Source organism: Primulina huaijiensis, chromosome 15, assembly GCF_012295235.1.
Source record: "Primulina huaijiensis isolate GDHJ02 chromosome 15, ASM1229523v2, whole genome shotgun sequence".
Taxonomy (NCBI): Eukaryota; Viridiplantae; Streptophyta; class Magnoliopsida; order Lamiales; family Gesneriaceae; genus Primulina; species Primulina huaijiensis.
In genome coordinates, this window is record NC_133320.1 from 3,604,732 (window position 1) to 3,625,041 (window position 20,310).

Below are 20,310 nucleotides of genomic sequence, written 5' to 3' on the forward strand. Positions count from 1 at the left end.
AAAATTATACTGTCAAGGTTTAGGTAATTAGGTTGTTTATGATTATTTATCAATTAATTATGTACGTAAAATACCAATCGACTCACAAGCTGAATTATTCAAGGGTTAGGAAAATCCCAAATCTTGATTGTGGCCATCCCTTGTTTCAATGTATTACAGTTTAAAATTGCTGAACTTAAATTTGGTGGTTGAAATAAAATTATATTTTTGGGTAAATTTTAATTCAGATTAATATATCTAAATACATTAATTAAACTTTATTAAATTGTTTATGGTCAAATGATATATTGGAAAATAAATAACATTTTTTGATAAATTCTAAATTGAATTGGTATTCATAAATATTTAAATAAATCGTTGGTTATTTTGTTGGAGTAAAATTATATATTTTAAGAGTAGGTTTTTTGTGAGGCAATCTTACGAATCTATATATTTGAGACATGTCGATCTGGTCTATATATACAATAAAAATAATATTTTTGTGAGACAGATCTCCGACCAGACATAATATTTTTGACATAAAAAATAATATTTTTCATGAGTTAGGTCAGGTCGGAGATCTCTCTCACAAAATTAACAAGCGAGATGGTTAACACAAAAGTTTTTGTGATATTTTAAATAGTCAAACTGTTGAATGAATTAAGTTAAAGGTATAGAGCTTGAATGATACTACTTAAAGGTTGAAAATGTTAAATGAAATTTGATAACAAGTGATCCAATGAGTGGTTAGTGAACCACATGAGGCGTTTTGTCACTCTTGTGCTAAAGAATGCAACAATCTATATGGTACAGTAGGTATGGCACAACGCGGTGATAATCGGAGCTTATGTACTCCACTTTTTTTCAATGGTCTAGTTATTGATTCGAAAAATCATTGGATAGATGCAGAACTGTGCTCCACATGCATTGCTGTGATTTATTAGGCCTTTTGATCTGGTCTTGTTGCTGTCTGTCTGTAAAATCTTGTAAGCAGACAGTTTTCTACTGTTGTTGCTTTTTATTGTTGGAGTGATTGCTATAATTCAGCTCGTGGCACTCAGCTGAATGGAATTTTGTGATTATGAGAAAAGAAGCTAGAAGTAGAGAATGCGAAGGTTTTGTGAGAACATTTACGTAAGAAATTGGATATCAAGCCTCAAAGATGACGGATAACGAACAGGTTGTGAATAAGTATGTGAAGGAGAATAGTCTTCTCACATCCAAGAAGGAAGTTTGGTGAATTGTGTTGATGAACTGAAGAAAGAACTTCCGGAGAGAAATAATGATTTGGAGGAGGAAAAAAAGGTGCATCCACAGTTGCTCCTACCGATTGATTAATTTGGTTTTGAAAGGGCAAAGAGAGGGACAGAATTGGAAGGATTTGAGAACGAGAGGAGATTGTTTCTGGATAAACAGAAAGTTCTAGAGGAAACAATTGATCATCTTCAACAAATTATTTCCGGAAAAAGTAAAGAGCCTTCTATTGGAATGGAATTGCATAGAGAGTTATTACAGCAGTTTGAGGCTAAAGATTCAGAATTACTGTCTGAAAAGAGTAAACATCAGGAGATTATTTCTCATTATAAGAAGCTGAAATCTCAGTACAACTGTGTGTGTAAAAAAATTGATCTTACCCCAGAAACTGTGCTCTCCCCTGACAAAATAGAAGATGATAGTGAAATATTCGGACATGATCGTGGTAAGTTCAATGTTTGTGCTTTCTGGTGTGCAACTATACTCCTTCCAGCACACGGATTACATCATTTCCCCCCACAGATTTCAAATGGACTCATTGTAAATATAAATTGATCATCCAACTCTAGTTGATTAATACGAGGAGGTTTACTCTTTTTGATCCTCTATTTTTATGGTATCAATCTATGCATATAAGATGTATTTGGCTTTCTTTCTGCATACATGATAAAGTTCTGATTGTTATCATCAGCATTTCTGGTTTTGGATATTGAAAATAAGGCTTCAAAAGCGGTTGATGCTACTAGTGAAGTAGCCAGACCAGAGGAAGAACAAGAACTACTGCGGAACAAAGGAATCCTATCAATTGGAAGAACAAATCCAGCATTATCATCTACCACAAGCGCCTCAGTTTCACCAAAATTCCCGATTGGTATAAAGTCATACCTTCCATGTTGTGCAAAACTCCATATATCGTATTGGAGGGATACGAGGTCCCAATAGAGCCGTCTGGGACATGATCCACATGATGATTTCCTTAATACTCCACTGGAGAATGTGAAAGAAAATTGGGGAAAGTAATAACAGGAGAAACACATAAATGTCCTAAACATAATATAGGTTGATTGGCCTCCAATAGAAAGGCATAGAATGCAAACAATGCAAGAAGGTTTATGATGCTGTTATCCCTAATAGAGAAGAAAATGCCGACGGGAACCAGAAAAATATAAGCTGCGAGCACCACAATGAAGTTTCAAGACATCGATACAGGTATGCACCTCATTCGACTCCTGAAGGATTTTGGAATATCGGATTTGAATTTGAAATGTAAGTTCATTTGCTTTTTAATCTAGATGTAAAATCCATTGTCATAGCAATTAAAAATAAAATCTTTTAATCAAGAAACTGGCAACCATTATAGAATTTGGAGGAAGCATTACTATATTTCATTGTTCTTTCCGACATCAGTTTGAACTAAACATTGACCAGTATACCAAACTCAAGATAAGAGTTGCAGGTATGCATAAGGAGGAAATGCAAATACTTACAAACACCGATTCTCGGAGCTAGTTCTGAAAATAATCTTTGCATGAATGCATAACCAAATGCCATTGATGCGATTAAACACATGTTTGAAATATGTTAGATATTAATACAATGTTTCTCGTAGAATGTTCCAACATGTTATATGATGTTCACCTTAACCCAAAGTTTGTTCTTATTTCTGATACACAAAGAGAAGTAACAGTGAATGAAAATTCCTTGTAGTCAAGGAGCCTATAGTGGATGTGGATCACTCAAATAGGTTAGTTAGATTTAAGGATTTATATTTAATGGTAAGGAACTTAATGATTTTCTGAGTTTATAATCATAATTAAGAGCTAAATTTAAGTTTCCATGAAAAAATTATTAAACTTTCTCATTTTTGAAAAGTTTCTATAAAGTCCTATATTACAGAATATGTTATTTGTGTTGTGAAAAAGTAAAAATTTACGGTAAAAAAGTAAAAATCTCAAACTCTCAAAATTATCACACTACACACTTTATAATATTTTTCTCTCAACTCAATTGTGATTTTCTTCACAAATGAGAGATCTATTTATAGAAAATTTTTACAAATAATCCAAAAATAAAATACATCATTACCTACATCATCACACACTAATTTTCAATATTCAACACCTAATTTTACCTAATTTTCAACATTCAACATTCACATTTTCAACACAAATATTTAACACATTTTTAAATAATTTTTCAACACTCCCCCTTGTGATGATGATCATAATGATTGTATACATTACGTGTTTTTATACTGCCTCGTTAAAAACCTTACTAGGAAAAACCCATTGGGATAAAAACCATAGTAAGGGAAAAAGAGTGCAGTCACGTAAACTCCCCCTCATGTTGACACGAACAATTCTTCACAAATTTCGTAGATTGCGCATCCCAATATTATATATGTGCTTTCTGAATATTGTCGTAGGAAGTGCCTTTGTGAAGAGATCTGATGAGTTTTCACTTGATTGAATGTGACGAACATCAATACATTTATTCTTCTCAAGCTCCTTGGTGAATGCGAAGAACTTAGGAGGAATATGTTTAGTTCTGTCGCTTTTTATGTATCCTTCTTTCATTTGAGCAACACATGCAGCATTATCTTCATATAGTATCACAGGCTTCTCGTCGAATGATAATCCGCATGAGATTTGGATATGTTGAGTCATTGATTTTAACCACACACATTCACGGCTTGCTTCATGTAGTGCAATAATCTCGGCATGATTTGATGAAGTTGTTACAAGTGTTTGTTTCTGTGAACGCCAAGAAATTGCAGTGCCTCCACGAGTAAATACATATCCAGTTTGAGAACGTGCTTTGTGTGGATCAGATAAGTATCCAGCATCGGCATAACCAATTATACTTGGATTAGCATCTTTTGAATACAAAAGTCCCAAGTCTGTCGTTCCTCGTAGATAACGGAATATATGTTTAATTCCGTTCCAATGTCTCTTTGTTGGATATGTGCTAAATCTTGCCAATAAATTTACGGCAAAAGATATATCAGGCCTTGTACAATTTGTAAGATACATAAGGGCACCGATAGCACTTAGATATGGTACTTCTGGACCAAGAATATCTTCATCATCTTCACATGGACGGAATGGATCCTTTTCTATGTTTAATGATCTAACAACCATTGGAGTACTTAAAGGATTTGATTTGTCCATATTAAAACGTTTAAGGATCTTTTCTGTATAATTTGTCTGGTGAACAAATATTCCACATTCTTTTTGTTCAATTTGTAAACCCAGACAATACTTGGTTTTTCCAAGATCCTTCATTTCAAATTCTTCTTTCAAGTATGACACAACTTCTTGAATTTCCTTATTTGTTCCAATGATGTTTAAATCATCAACATATACAGCAATAATTACGCATCCGGATGTTGTTTTCTTAATGAAAACACAAGGGCATATTGAATTATTTACATATCCCTTTTTCATCAAGTGATCACTTAGCCTATTATACCACATTCTGCCGGATTGCTTCAACCCATATAATGATCTTAGTAATTTCACAGAATAACATTCTCTGGGTTTTGAACTTTGTGCTTCAGGCATCTTAAATCCTTCAGGGATTTTCATATATATATTACTATCAAGTGATCCATATAAGTAGGCTGTAACAACATCCATAAGACGCATTTCTAAATTTTCAGATACTGCCAAGCTAATCAAATACCGAAACGTAATTGCATCCATCACAGGAGAATACGTTTCTTCATAATCAATTCCAGGCCTTTGAGAAAAACCTTGTGCAACAAGTCGAGCTTTATATCTTACTATTTCATTTTTCTCATTTCGCTTTCGAATAAAAACCCATTTGTATCCAACAGGTTTTACACCTTCAGGTGTAAGGACTATAGGTCCAAAAACATTACGTTTATTTAGCGAATCCAATTCAACCTGGATGGCATCTTTCCATTTTATCCAATCCTGCCGATTTTTACATTCACCAAAAGATTTTGGTTCATGATCTTCATTATCATTTATGATGTCGATTGCCACATTATAAGAAAATATATCATCAATTTCTTCTATATCTTTTCGGTTCCATATTTTTCCAGTATTAATATAATTGATAGAGATTTCATGATTCTCGTCAGTTTGTGGTTCTGACAAAACATTTTCATCATCATGTGTTTCTTCAGGAACATCATTCTCTATTTTGTGATCATTATGTGTTTCTTCAGGAACATCATTCTCTATTTTGTGATCATTGTGTTTCTCTATGAATTTTCTTTTTCGAGGATTTTTATCCTTGGAACCAACTGGCCTTCCACGCTTCAGGCGTTTAATGACATCATGACTATCTTCAATTTGTTTCTTCGGAATTTCAATTCGAGCAGGGGCATTTGCAGCATGTATATATGATTTAGTTACCCCTTTTGTGTCTGCAAATGCATCTGGTATTTGATTTGCTATTCTTTGCAAGTGCACAATTTGCTGTACATCTTTTTCACATTGTTTTGTTCTTGGATCCAGATGTAACAATGATGATACATACCATGTAATTTCTTTTTCGGTATGTTTCTGTTCTCCCCCTAACATTGGGAAGATTTCCTCATTAAAATGACAATCAGCAAAACGTGCTGTGAACACGTCGCCTGTCTGTGGTTCAAGATATCGAATGATCGATGGACTATCATAACCAATATAAATTCCAATCTTTCTTTGAGGTCCCATTTTCTTTCGTTGAGGTGGTGCAATAGGCACATACACCATACATCCAAAAATTCTCAGATGAGAAATGTCTGGTTCTTTACCAAATGCAAGCTGCAATGGGGAGTATTTATGATATGCACTTGGTCTGATGCGAATTAATGAAGCAGCATGTAAAATTGCATGTCCCCATATAGAAATAGGGAGCTTTGTTTTCATAATCATTGGTCTAGCAATCATTTGCAGACGTTTAATCAATGATTCAGCCAATCCATTTTGAGTATGTACATGAGCAACAGGATGCTCAACAATGATTCCCATAGACATACAATAATCATTGAAAGTCTGGGAAGTAAATTCACCAGCATTATCAAGTCTAATTTTCTTGATTGTATAATCGGGAAATTGATTCCTCAATTTTATTATTTGAGCAAGTAATCTTGCAAATGCAACATTTCGAGTTGACAATAAACATACATGTGACCATCTGCTGGAGGCATCAATCAATACCATAAAGTATCTGAATGGTCCACATGGTGGATGGATTGGTCCACAAATATCACCCTGAATACGTTCAAGAAACATTGGTGATTCAGTTTGGATTTTGGCTGGTGATGGTCTTATAATAAGTTTTCCAAGAGAACATGCTTTACATTGAAACTTATTATTCTGAAAGATCTTCTGGTCTTTCAATGGATGACCATGTGTATTTTCTATAATTCTTCGCATCATTGTTGAACCAGGATGTCCTAATCGATCATGCCAATTGGTTAATATTGAAGAATTATCAATTACCATGTTTGATTCAATGGGACGTATATGTGTATAATGCAATCCAGTAGGGAGCATTGGTAGTTTTTCAATCACATATTTCTTTCCTGATTTATATGTGGTAAGACACATATATTTCTCATTCCCTTCATTCATTGTTTGAGTATCATACCCATGGGAATATATATCATTAAAACTCAACAAATTTCTTTTCGATTGTGGTGAATATAAAGCATCATTGATCAAAAATTTTGTACCATTAGGTAACAAAAATTGTGCTTTACCACATCCTTTAATCAAGTCTACAGGACCTGATATTGTATTCACCGTTGTTTTTGTTGGTTTTAGTTCCAAGAAATATCTTTTATCTCGGAGGATAGTGTGCGTTGTACCACTATCGGGTATGCAAACTTCAGCTTTGCTCATAGCATTTTCCATATTTGAACTTCAAAAAATATGCAATGAAAAAAAATTAATGACAATACATATTTAAATATAACACATATCATAATTGTACAATAAAACATTATCATATAAATACATGAAAAATAAATTATTGTACATTTATATTCTACCACTATATTGTTCATTTTCAGAGAAATCATTGAGAAAATCTGCAGCATCAATATTGTTCATTTCTATCCCACCAACATATTGATCATTTCCAGAGAAATCATTCATAAAATCAGCAGCATCAAAATGAGTTGAATCACTCAAACGGTCACTTCGCTCAGTGAAGTTGGTCTCCTTTTCTTTCCCCTTTATCGATTCTTTATAAAGTTTGCAAAGATGCTCAGGGGCTCGACAAATACGAGACCAATGTCCTGGAGTGCCGCATCTGAAACAAGAACTTTCAAATCTTTTCGAGTGATTTTCATTAACACTCATGTTTTCTTGATGCCTTTTCTGTGGATGGTTTGGGACGTTATTTTGAGATGAGTTATAGAAATAACTATCTCGATTATTTTCAAAACCACGGCCGCGTCCACGACCACGACCACTTCCTCGTCCACGTCCACGTCCACGACCTCGACCTCGACCTCGACCTCGACCAAAACCTTGTCTTTGAATTTGATTTTGGTTTCCAGGTTTAAATTCATTTTTACTTACAGCATTTACTTCTGGAAATGCTGTTGATCCAGTGGGTCGGGACTGATGATTTCTCATTAATAGCTCGTTGTTCTTTTCCGCCACAAGAAGACAGGCGATGAGTTCAGAATATCTCGCAAATCCACGCACTCTATATTGTTGCTGTAGTGTTATATTTGATGCGTGAAACGTGGAAAATGTTTTTTCAAGCATTTCCGATTCTGTAACCTCATGTCCACAAAATTTTAACTGCGAGATTATTCTATACATCGCTGAATTGTAATCACTGACTTTTTTAAAGTCTTGGAATCTTAACATATTCCATTCATCACGGGCGGTCGGAAGTATAACTTCCCTTATATGTTCAAATCTCTCTTTTAATCCTTTCCACAGAGCCATGGGATCTTTTTCGATGAGATATTCACATTTTAAACCTTCATCAAGGTGTCGTCGTAAAAATATTATAGCTTTTGCTTTTTCTTGTGATGAAGATATACCATTTTCTTTAATGGTCTCGCTTAGACCCAATGACTCAAGATGCATTTCTACATCAAGAGTCCATGGCATATAGTTTTTCCCAGTAATATCAAGAGCGATGAATTCGAGCTTTGCCAAGTTTGCCATGGTGGTACTAAAAATTACGATGCATTTTATTAGTTAATGAATATTGCAATACAAAGTAATGGATAAACAACAAGTACAAGTATTCGTAAAAATAAAGAAAACACACGAGGAGGATATTCTCCGATAAATACAAGACTGGTGAGTATGATAACCAAAATAATTAAAAATAACCTCGTGAAAGCCATCTTCTTTTTTTCTTCGAAAATTTGATGAAGAATAATTTTTAGAGAAGAAGAGAAAGTTGGAGTGATTGAATGTATTTGTGAGATTGTATTTATAGAGCAAAAACTAGCCGTTTTGTTACCGTTTATTACCGTTGGTGTATAAGAAAATAAATGTATGTATTTGTATAATTTTATGGTAATAATATGGTGTATATAATATTAGTCATATTTAAATAATTATGTATATCATATCACATTATTATAATTAGGTGTCATAAGTTATTTTGTTTAAAAAACCTTATAGGCTTTTATACTTGTCGTATCCCTTACCGGGAGTGTGGGATGTCGTCTTAACATCCTCCCAGGATTTATAACAAGTTTTTGAAAAAATTATTTTTATTATTTCTAACAATAACATTATATTATATATTACATATATAAACAATAAATAAATAACAGTAAAATAAATATTATTACTTTTGTTACCTTTTTCTTCTGTTCGGAGCTTGGAAAAATATGGAGGACTTTTAGAGCTTCGTGCTGATAACGTGTTGTGAAAAAGTAAAAATTTACGGTAAAAAAGTAAAAATCTCAAACTCTCAAAATTATCACACTACACACTTTATAATATTTTTCTCTCAACTCAATTGTGATTTTCTTCACAAATGAGAGATCTATTTATAGAAAATTTTTACAAATAATCCAAAAATAAAATACATCATTACCTACATCATCACACACTAATTTTCAATATTCAACACCTAATTTTACCTAATTTTCAACATTCAACATTCACATTTTCAACACAAATATTTAACACATTTTTAAATAATTTTTCAACAATTTGATATTTCTTCTCCATGAACGAATAATGGTCAAATTATTTAGGATGATCATATAATTAGCTCCAAAATATTTCAAATTGACCATGTATGATTTACACAGTGATTCGTTCTTCAAATATTGGCTTTTAATTCACATTTGCATTCTAGCCGACCCAGATATTCTTTTTCCAATCTCTGACTTGAGCGTCAAATGGATTTTATCGAACATCTCAAGTCCCTTTAATGTGTTTCTTCTGAACATTAGGCTACGATTGCCTGACAACCGTTAGAGAAAGATAATTGCAGCAAAAGAAAATTACGTTGCCTAAAAATTTATTTATTGCAAATATATAATTAATATTGCATAGTTAGGAGATTGCATATTTTTTTAATTATTAATGATTATACATTAAATAATGTTGCATTCTTCTTTTTTCTCAAAAAACCAAGTTTAGATTATTTATTTAATTGTACGCAAGCAAATTATGGTTTATTTTTTTACTTGTCTAGCTAACTGAGGCAGTAAATATAATTCTACTTATAAATTATTTAATCCCAGAATTTGCTACTTGACAATACAGTATTTGCCAGTATAATCACATGAAAATTCGATCGGAATGTACTGAAGAACAAGAAAGGCATCATTAAACTTGATAATCACTTTTGCTTTTACATGCATGGCTACTCTCATTCCCTATTGCTTTTCCCATATAAAAAGGTAGCTGCATTCAGAAGAACAGAATGTCCTCAAAAAAGCAACAAAATCCCCATTACTTCTTTAGTATATATGCTTCATGCTGACTAACTGGATATAGAAACAAGAGAAGGTATAACTTAATCGAAAATCGATTTCATACGGGATCGATAATGGCAGATCGAAAAGTAGTGAAACGAGCAATAATTCAGCAAGATTACGAATTGCATATACGTGAATAATTATTTAAACTTTAAAAAATTGAAGGCAGGTTTACAAACGGTGTTCGAAAAATTTCGAGACGGTAACAATAAACTCAAAGCATTATTTTTTTGGCGTATCACATGGATTCATGACTCTTTTTATAACTTTAGCATTGAGTATTATACCTTCCTCCAATTTGTCTTGGAGCTAAGCTTATTCAGAAAAAAATTCTTTCCTTACTTGTCAAGAAGACATATTTGTTCTTTGGGCTAATGCTTTTTTTAACATGAATTGCTTTTGCTTGCTAATTTAGTTTACGGTTTCTTGAAGGAGCCTGTTTCTTGTATCAGATAAAGAGGATGAAATTAGTGGTAGAAGTTATAGATGCACATGATCTTATTCCAAAAGATGGAGCAGGATCATCAAGTCCATATGTAGAAGTTGATTTTGAAAATCAAACTAGCCGAACCAAAACGATCCCAAAGAACCTCCACCCCATTTGGAATCAGAGAATTTTCTTTGATTTTGATAAAACCAAAAGCTACCATCACAAATTTATTGAAGTTTCTGTGTATAATGAGAAAAGACCAGTTCCAGGCAGAAATTTTCTTGGAAGAGTCAGAATCCGTTGCTTAAATATTGTTAGGCAAGGAGAGGAAGTTTACCAAAGTTTCAAGTTGGAAAACAAGTCTTTTCTTTCATCTGTCAAAGGTGAAATTGGCCTCAAAATTTATACCTTACCCATTTCAGAGACCACGAACCTTATAAATACCTGCCCTTGTCTTCCTCGTCCTTCAAGCCCGGCTTCCAACGATTTTTCTGTATCAGAAAAAACAGAAACCCGCAGCTCTTCACTTGACTTAACTGAGCTTACCATCGAGCATACGTCTACTGAGGTCAGCAGCAATGTTTTAACAGAGGAACCTAAGAAATTTATTGAAGAGAGCACTGATATTAGACCAGAAACTACTGATTGGATTCAAAAGCATCAAGTTATGCAGCAGCCAGCCTTCTCATTGCGGAAAAGATCACCAAAAGAAGGCGAATCAACTATGCATCATCATCAAGTTAATCAACAAGCTCACCATCTTGATCATGACGAAGATGAGTATGAGGTGAAAGAAGCAAATCCCAATCTTGGTGAACGTTGGACGGTTGGCGGATCATATGGTGGAAGAGGGTGGATGAGTGGTGAAAGAACGACAAACACATTTGATCTTGTTGAGCAGATGTTTTATCTTTATGTTAGAGTAGTCAAGGCCAAAGATCTTCCAGCTAGCTCCATTACTGCTAGTTGTGACCCTTACGTGGAAGTGAAACTTGGTAACTATAAAGGAAGAACAAAACATTTCGAAAAGAAGATGAATCCTGAATGGAACCAAGTATTTGCTTTCTCAAAGGAGCGGATCCAGTCATCGAATTTGGAGGTTTTTGTGAAGGATAAAGAGATGGTGGGAAGAGATGATTATCTTGGAAGGGTGGTTTTCGATTTGAATGAGATCCCAACAAGGGTTCCACCTGATAGCCCTCTCGCTCCTCAGTGGTATAGACTTGAGGACCGGCGTGGAGAAGGGAAAGTGAGGGGAGAAATCATGGTTGCTCTTTGGATGGGGACTCAAGCTGATGAAGCATTTACAGAATCTTGGCATGCTGATGCTGCATCTGTTCATGGAGAGGGAGTTTTCAACATTAGGTCCAAGGTATACGTCTCTCCAAAACTTTGGTACTTAAGAGTGAATGTAATTGAAGCTCAGGATGTCGTTCCAAACGACAGGAGTCGTCTCCCGGAGGTCTTCGTGAAAGTCCAGGTTGGTAGTCAAGTGCTCAAAACCGTGATATGCCCAGCTCGTACGTCGAATCCTATGTGGAACGAAGATTTAGTTTTTGTAGCTGCTGAGCCATTTGAAGAGCAGATTCTTCTGACCGTGGAGGATCAGGTACACTCCTCGAAAGACGATGTGTTGGGAAGAATAAGTCTTCCTCTCAGCACGGTTGAGAAGAGACTGGATCACCGACCTGTGCATTCTCGTTGGTTCAACCTCGAAAAGTACGGGTTTGGTTCGATAGAAGCTGATAGGAGGAATGAACTTAAATTTTCAAGCAGAATACACTTAATGATGTGCCTTGAAGGTGGATATCATGTACTGGATGAATCAACGATGTGCATAAGCGATCAACGGCCAACAGCAAAACAGCTTTGGAAGCCTCCTGTTGGAATACTTGAAGTAGGAATATTAAATGCACAAGGGCTTCTCCCAATGAAGATGAAGGATGGTAGGGGAAGCACAGATGCCTATTGTGTAGCCAAATATGGGCAAAAATGGGTTCGAACAAGGACCATTCTCAGCAATTTCACCCCAAAATGGAACGAGCAATACACATGGGAAGTCTACGATCCATGCACGGTCATAACATTGGGAGTCTTTGACAATTGCCACTTAGGAACCGAGAAGCCTGGTGCATCTGGTGCAGCACGCGACTCACGAATCGGGAAGGTTCGTATAAGATTATCCACCCTTGAAGCTCACCGTACCTACACAAGTTCCTACCCCCTTCTTGTTTTACACCCTACAGGGGTCAAGAAAACGGGTGAACTCCAACTAGCAGTTAGATTCACCAGCCTCTCCTTATCCCACATGATATACATTTACGGCCACCCTTTACTCCCAAAAATGCATTACCTGCATCCCTTCACCGTAAAACAAGTTGAAAATTTGAGATACCAAGCCATGAATATTGTAGCCACGAGGCTTAGTCGTGCTGAACCACCTCTCAGAAAAGAGGTAGTCGAGTACATGCTAGATGTCGATTCCCACATGTGGAGTATGAGACGAAGCAAAGCAAATTTCTTTCGAGTCATGGCACTTCTATCCGGTATCATGTCCACAAACCATTGGTTTGGCGATGTTTGCCAATGGAAGAACCCCATCACCTCAGTCCTAGTCCATGTTCTGTTTCTGATACTGATCTGGTATCCTGAGTTGATACTTCCAACACTCTTTTTATACATGTTCCTTATTGGGATATGGAACTACAGGTACCGACCAAAGCATCCGCCCCATATGGATACGAAACTTTCATGGGCAGAAGCAGCCTATCCAGATGAACTGGATGAAGAGTTTGACACATTCCCTACTTCTAGACCACAAGACACAGTTCGAATGAGGTACGATAGGCTAAGAAGCGTCGCGGGCAGGATTCAGACGGTGGTGGGAGACATTGCAACACAAGGGGAGAGATTCCAGTCTCTTTTAAGCTGGAGGGATCCAAGAGCCACAAGTCTATTCATAGTGTTCTGTCTTTGTGCAGCTGTTGTTCTCTATGTGACTCCATTTCGAGTCATGAGCCTCGTTTCAGGGTTGTACGTGCTCCGGCACCCGAGGTTTCGGAGCAAGCTACCGTCCGTCCCTAGTAATTTCTTCAAGAGACTGACTGCTCAAACTGATAGCATGCTGTGATGGAAAAATTTATTTCATAATTTATCATGTCCTTTCAAGTTTGGTTTAGTAAACGGAATAATGTGTTCTTCTAGTTTGTTTGGCCTCATTGTACTATTAATAAATCAAACTCTCTGATATTTCTGTATTGTTACATTAGTCCAGCAGAAATACTCAGTTATCTTACTTGCTTTGCTCAATCTTTCCAATATAGATGTCATATCTAATATTATCCCTTTGTAAAATTCTTGAAAGAAAATATTTATTAATATTTTGAATTTATAAAAGGAGAAGTTGTGAAAAATCTACAATCAAAATATTTTTTTGGGTTCACTCCCTACCCACAAAATTGTGGTACTATGTCATACAAAATGTGGTACACTTCATGTGGAAATGTGGTACTAAAAAAGTACCCAGGGACTGAAAAAAAAAAATCGACGACTGGAGACTGAAGGCCAATTTCCCGTTTATAAAATCTATAGAATAAATATTTCCCGACTTCTGGGGACCCTAAAATCCAGTGGATATGGCTTTGTTACCTTCTCTTCAGAGGAGGATGTGGAAACTGCCCGTAATAATCGGTGGGTGGTAGATGAATTTTTATGTGTTTTCATTTTATAAAATAATTCTAATTTTGAATTTATCATAGAGTAGGTCTCTTGTAAGACGGTCTTATGAATCTTTATCTGTGAGACGAGTCAACCCTACCGATATTCACAATAAAAAGTAATACTCTTAAAATAAAAATTAATACTTTTTCATGAATGACCCAAATAATATATCTGTCTCACAAAATACGACTCGTGAGACCGTCTCACACAAATTTTTGCATTTATCATATGTATATGTGATTCTATGTATTTTTTTGATTTCATATAATTAGAATTATTTTTTGAATTTATCATAGGTATATATGATTCTACGTATTTTTTTGATTTTATATAATTAGAATTATTTTATAAAATGAAAAGTATTTCTCAATTTTTTTTATGACGTTAGAAACACACAACTACTAGTTTTAGATATTTATTATTGAGCAAATCAACTGCCAATTCAGTAGTTTCATTTTTACTTTAACTAAATTAGATTATTTTTAAAAAATTAAAACAAAAAAATTATTTCACAGATAAATTTTATGTTACATATTTTTAATCTAATCTGAATCATAAAAAAAATATTATTTTTTGTTAAATAAAATAAAAAAACATCCATGGCAAAGGGTAGGAGCCCTACCAAAATTCTGGTGGCACTTACGTAAATACCCAGCAGCCCTATTTTGTAATGAACAATTTCGGAATATTTTACCCATTTCGCGCCTCTTCCCTTTCCCGCCCCACCCTAGCAAAACCCCGCAATTTGCACACACATTCACTCAATAGTATATATATATATATGTTTGGATACATACACATTATCTCGTAAGAAATCGAAGGCGGTTGCGGGAAAAGACTATGTTTTTCTCGCATACATTCTTGGCCAGGAAGGGGCCGTTGGGCACGGTTTGGTGCGCCGCCCATTTGCAGCACAAGCTCAAGAAATCTCATTATACCTCCACTGACATTTCATCTACTGTTGGTCCGTCCCTATCTGTACATTTTCTCCATTTATTTATGGTCGATTAACAATCATCATTTGTGGGTTTTGATTGAAATCTATCAGACTTTGATCAGAAAGCTGACTTTTTTTTATTTTGGATTTAATATCCGCTGCACTGGCTTTCTCGAAAGATTTAGCATTTTTTATTGAACTGAACGAAGATTAATGAGATGATCGATTTTTAGTTCAATGGGCTTCGAAATATTCTGTAAGGTGACAAAGATTCGATGTTTTAGTTTCATTTTGCTAATCCTGAACTCCAATGGTTTCTAGAATTTGATGTTTTCTATTATTTACTTTATTATTATTTTTTGTGGTAAGATTAGAATATTCTTTTAAAGATTACATTTTGGTTGGTTTAAAGTTCTTATGCTTACAAGTGTAGCATCAAGATTATATTTTTCCATGAATGTATATATTTTGGTATCACGACATTATTTACTTCTTAATTTTCTTGTCGGTTGGAAGCTCCAAGTAGAGTTTGATTTGGTATCCCCCTTTGTCTAGATAGAATGTATTTTGTTTGTTCGTCACTATCGTGACCGAGTCTGCTGCTATCTTATTATTTCAAGTTTCCTTGTAGTTGATGCTTGGTGCATAGTCTTTTAAGAACATATTTGGTTCATTCTGCAGTTAATTACGTATGTGCAAGAAGGGATGCTCGGTCTTAATCGATCCTCCATATGACCATTCCCTTCTGTTCGAATTGTATTAGTTGATAGTTTTGATATTTGTTGACGATTCAAGTGTTTGGTGCTTGTTTTACAGAACGGATCATGTGTCCCGAGGTGCCGTTAGCGCTAAGAATGTCAGGACATCTTTTGCTCGGGGTCGTACGGATATATTCAAAGCAAGTTGACTATTTCTACGACCATTGTAATGATGTAAGGATTACAATAAATAGGGTCTTTACATATGTCAATGTCAATCTGCCAGAAGATGCCAATCATGCTCCATATCATTCTGTCACTTTACCGCAAACTTTTGATCTCGATGCTTTGGATGTGGATGATTTTTATAATGACTGGTATGTTTTGATGAAACTTCTGACATCGTCCTATATTAGAAAAATATGCTGATAAATTCAGGAATTTGTTTTTTAGGGGCCAAGATTCACATGTTAAGAGCCAGGATGATATAACGTTGATGGGTATTGATATTTAAATGACTGATTACTTGATGATTTAGGAGTTTCACGTCTTCTCATTTGTTATCCTTTTTCCTCCTATTAGTACTGATAGTGAGCCTCTTGAATTTTTATCCAGCAGATCAAGTTCCAACTGGGAAAGATCCTTACATTGTCATTTCGTTTAACGAGGTGCCAACAATTTTGTGCAGCCTTTAGTTGGTGAATTGATGCATTTAAATGCTATATTAAATGTTAATTCCATTACAACAATGATGTTCTTGTAGGATGACCTCCGAGATTCTTCATCCACACAAGAAAGGCTAGCATCAGAGGCTGTGCCTATGGAGGAGTAAGAATAATACGAATTATCAAAATTTAACAATTCATTACTTTCTATTTATGAATCTCTTCAATATTCTTGCAGTGTTCCTCCTCCTGTTCAAATGGATTCAGATGCTGGTTATGTAGATCGATCCCCACAAAGTCCAATAGGTGTTAATGAAATAACTATAGGAAATAGCAGCCCACAAGATCTGCCGAGCATTGAAATTATGCGTAATGCTAAACATCACGGTTTTCATTTCAATAATTCTCCCATTCTGCCTGATCATGCTGATCCAGACAGATACCTCGAGGAACAAATCCTGAAAGATAAACAAACCTATACTCCTGTTAAAGAAGATGCAGTATTTCCAGACAGGCATTCTCCTTCATCTCATAGGCATGGAGAAGAACATTCATTTGAGCACTTGGATACTTTGATAACTTTTGGTGGGTGCAAGTCTACGACCATAAAAAATTAGATATATGTTACCCATGTCAATGACATCTGATCCATTGGTTTGCAGTCCACCGGACACCTGAGATAGAAATCCAAGAAACTCCAGCTGTTGCACACCCAAAAGTTCAAAGGCGAAGAAGAAAGAGAAAGCAGTTTTTCGACGAGTCTACTGTATTCAGTAACCAGTATGGTTTCTTAAAAGTAATTTGTTTTAGACTCATTTTATATACGTTCCTTTGTAAAAATTTCGGACCGGTGATATAGGGACATGAAGAATGCATTAAGCAATACAACTGGTATTCGCCGGGTGAAGAAAAACTGTCCTTGTTCTTTGCTTGACATTTGGAAAGTAAACAACCGATTAAAGAAGGATGGCATCTTTTTTGAGCCCTTAATATCTGGTCAGTAGCATTTTTCTTAAATATATTAAATAGATCTGTTAGCTTTGGAAATTATTTTCATTTGAGACAGCTTACTTGAATTTGCAGGATCTTGTGCTGCTATTCAGGATATCTATAAAGAAGACTTTATTACTTCTAAACCTCATTTAATTATCACAGAAAAAGAACACCAAGAGACAAATGTTTCTCAATCTATGCACGGCAATGATGATAATACAGAAATTGAACATCTTCGTTATAATGAGTGTGCATCACCGGAAGGATGTATGCCTTTGTTCTCCAACATCATGCTGCCTTCAACCGGGAGAAGCCGGAGAGGCCAGCTCACTCCCAAAAACTCCAACCATAAATTCCAATCAAAACGTCTGGAAACCATAGAAGGATTTGGAACGCTAGCCACAGGAATAAGATTATCTTCTGAACTTCATGATTCAGAAATGAGAACCCCTGAAACATTCTTCGGGGATGGGCTTCATCATGAGCATACAACACTTTTCGATATTCCAGAGCTGTTCAATTCTGCAGGAGTACACCACCCATAACTCTTACAATATTTGCTTTGGACTTTGAACTTGCTTTTCTTGGACTTGGCTGTGCTTTCCTTTTTGTAGTTAGTGAAGCTCTCTCTTTGTTTGACATGATTTTGGTTTTCTGAACTTTTGACTGTATTGTGGGATAAAAAGGTGTATTCCAGAAAATGCTAAAACGCCAGAAATACAGGAATCGCCGATTTCGGTTGTTCGCTGGTATCATCATCTAGATATTATCAAGCTAGGATTACGGTAGTTAGACTATGTTCCTTTCTTGTTATGTAACAGTGTTTTAAGACATACTTAACCTTTCTCTTGAACTACGATCATGCTACATAATCACCTCTTTTTCACCTCGCCATATGAATAATGCACTTGTATCTTTGAAAAATATGGAAACTCTTTGTGCATGTTTACATTTGGTTTTTGCCCACTTTAACGAGTTTGGATGAATGATATTACGTCCTCCTGTTGTTTGCCTGTACGTGTCTGCTTTTGGAGTTAAACGTGCTTCTTAATCTTCTTTTTTATTTGTCGAGATCATTCACTAAAATATTATTTTGTTAGTGATGTGATAGGATGCACTTCATGGACACTCCATCTAACGTGCTACTTTTTTTTACTGCAGGAACTTGGTTTTCTGGAACAAGATGATAATTCTCCAGCTGGTATTTTTTCAAACAAAAATTTATTTTATGCTCTTGATTATCAAAATAGATACTTACCTGTGGCTCGATAGGATCCCAAGGAAAACTGGATTTCGGTTTGTCCTCGATAAATCAGGGAACCCCAGAATTGCGAGCAATGTCAGCACAAACAAGGTGCATTATTTACCTCCCTAAATCCCTTAAGATTTAAGTGAGCCCCCAAACTATGTCCAGTAGCATTGCATGGATTTATCTGCAATGGAGCTTTTAAATGTTGAAATTTTGTGGGATATGCATGCAGGGCTGTGGCTCAATATTTGAAGAAGCAGTCATATGCAACTCCTTTTTCAGACAAATCAGGTGAATCATCATCTGGAGATCTCAGTATGAACAAGATTTTGGAAGGTAAACCAAGAAAGATATGTGCTCGAATGTTTTCTGAGATTTTGGTAAGTTCTATAAATCCATGCACCATATACCTGTAATGGGTTTTGACTTGAAACTGAATGCCATACAAAACTAATATCTAGGGAGTCAGGTCTCATTGTTCTGATTACATATAATTTATATCGGCGTTGACAAATATACCTGCCTCAGCTTTCCTGGGAAACTATGTCTTGATTATATTAAAGGCTAACAATTCTCACTTGCTACTTCCATTTCTTCACTTTACGATATGTATCAGATTTGATGTGTACATCACGTCTTGTTGGTTATGGTTTAGGTTCAATGAAGTCAATATTGTTTGGATTTACTATGCTTTGAACTCGACCCATTTCCCTCAAGTTCAACAATGTTCCCTATAAATTTTGTTCCTTAACTCAGCTGTCCATGAATCTATTCCCAGGTTTTGAAGAAATATGGACTTGTAGATTTGCATCAAGAAGAGGCTTATAATGATATCACTCTGAAGATTACTCCTCAACTCTCAAAAGGTCAATTCTCGGGCTGAAAAATCCATGGAAGTAACTGTAAATAGGTAAGCGATTCTTGTTTTGTATTACTATATCTCGAATTTACTTGAGTCAAATAAACAGACCTGTTTTCATTGATCTTTCTGATGATCATCGTATTGTATACAACGCAGCTAAATTTTTATACTCTCCGGATTCCTATGATTCAGAAAGACATCAGCAGTTTCAGAATCAACACTCAAGTTAAAGCTTGTTCAATTTTGGGGAATCCGTGTCTGTTTTTTTGCAAGATTATTGAGTTCTAACTTATAAACTTTGTTATGTGTTTATTCCTGCTAGCCTTTTTAGTAATGTAGACTGGGAACTGGGAAGTATTATCTTCGCACCGTTTTGTTCTGTTCTCAATTTGTAATTTTTGTTATCTATGTCAGGTATCGGAAGAAAATATCAAGTTTTGATCCAATGACCTCTTCAAATAAAAATTTGATGAAATTGATTTTTATTTTCCATTTATTGGATTAACAATATCTGCTTGCTAGAGTTGGTCATGTCTTAATTTTACATGGTTTACATTCTTAACTAAAATAGGTCATACAAGCAACTTATAC

General features: G+C 35.2%; 2 protein-coding genes across 5 annotated transcripts; both read left to right on the forward strand.

The window, feature by feature from the left end:
* The first annotated feature begins 10,444 nt into the window (after nt 1-10,444).
* Nucleotides 10,445-13,896, forward strand: LOC140958277 (FT-interacting protein 1-like). Its single transcript, XM_073415665.1, has one exon. The coding sequence runs from the start codon at nt 10,627-10,629 to the stop codon at nt 13,723-13,725; it is 3,099 nt and encodes a 1,032-aa protein (XP_073271766.1). The 5' UTR covers nt 10,445-10,626; the 3' UTR covers nt 13,726-13,896.
* A 1,174-nt stretch (nt 13,897-15,070) lies between these two features.
* LOC140958580 (sister chromatid cohesion 1 protein 3-like) lies at nt 15,071-20,148 on the forward strand. Of its 4 annotated transcripts, none has more exons than XR_012171811.1 (14): nt 15,071-15,279; nt 16,069-16,327; nt 16,404-16,450; nt 16,569-16,618; nt 16,714-16,778; nt 16,854-17,200; nt 17,278-17,395; nt 17,475-17,611; nt 17,699-18,138; nt 18,770-18,809; nt 18,881-18,962; nt 19,090-19,193; nt 19,636-19,767; nt 19,876-20,148. XR_012171811.1 is itself a non-coding variant. In XM_073416079.1 (14 exons), the coding sequence occupies exons 1-13, from the start codon at nt 15,156-15,158 to the stop codon at nt 19,738-19,740; spliced, it is 1,962 nt and encodes a 653-aa protein (XP_073272180.1). In that variant the 5' UTR covers nt 15,071-15,155; the 3' UTR covers nt 19,741-19,767; nt 19,876-20,148. The 4 variants fall into 4 exon arrangements, 3 of the variants coding, with proteins under 3 accessions (XP_073272180.1, XP_073272181.1, XP_073272182.1); XM_073416079.1 differs by having other exon boundaries at nt 19,090-19,237; XM_073416080.1 differs by having other exon boundaries at nt 16,714-16,748; nt 19,090-19,237.
* The last annotated feature ends 162 nt before the right edge of the window (nt 20,149-20,310 follow it).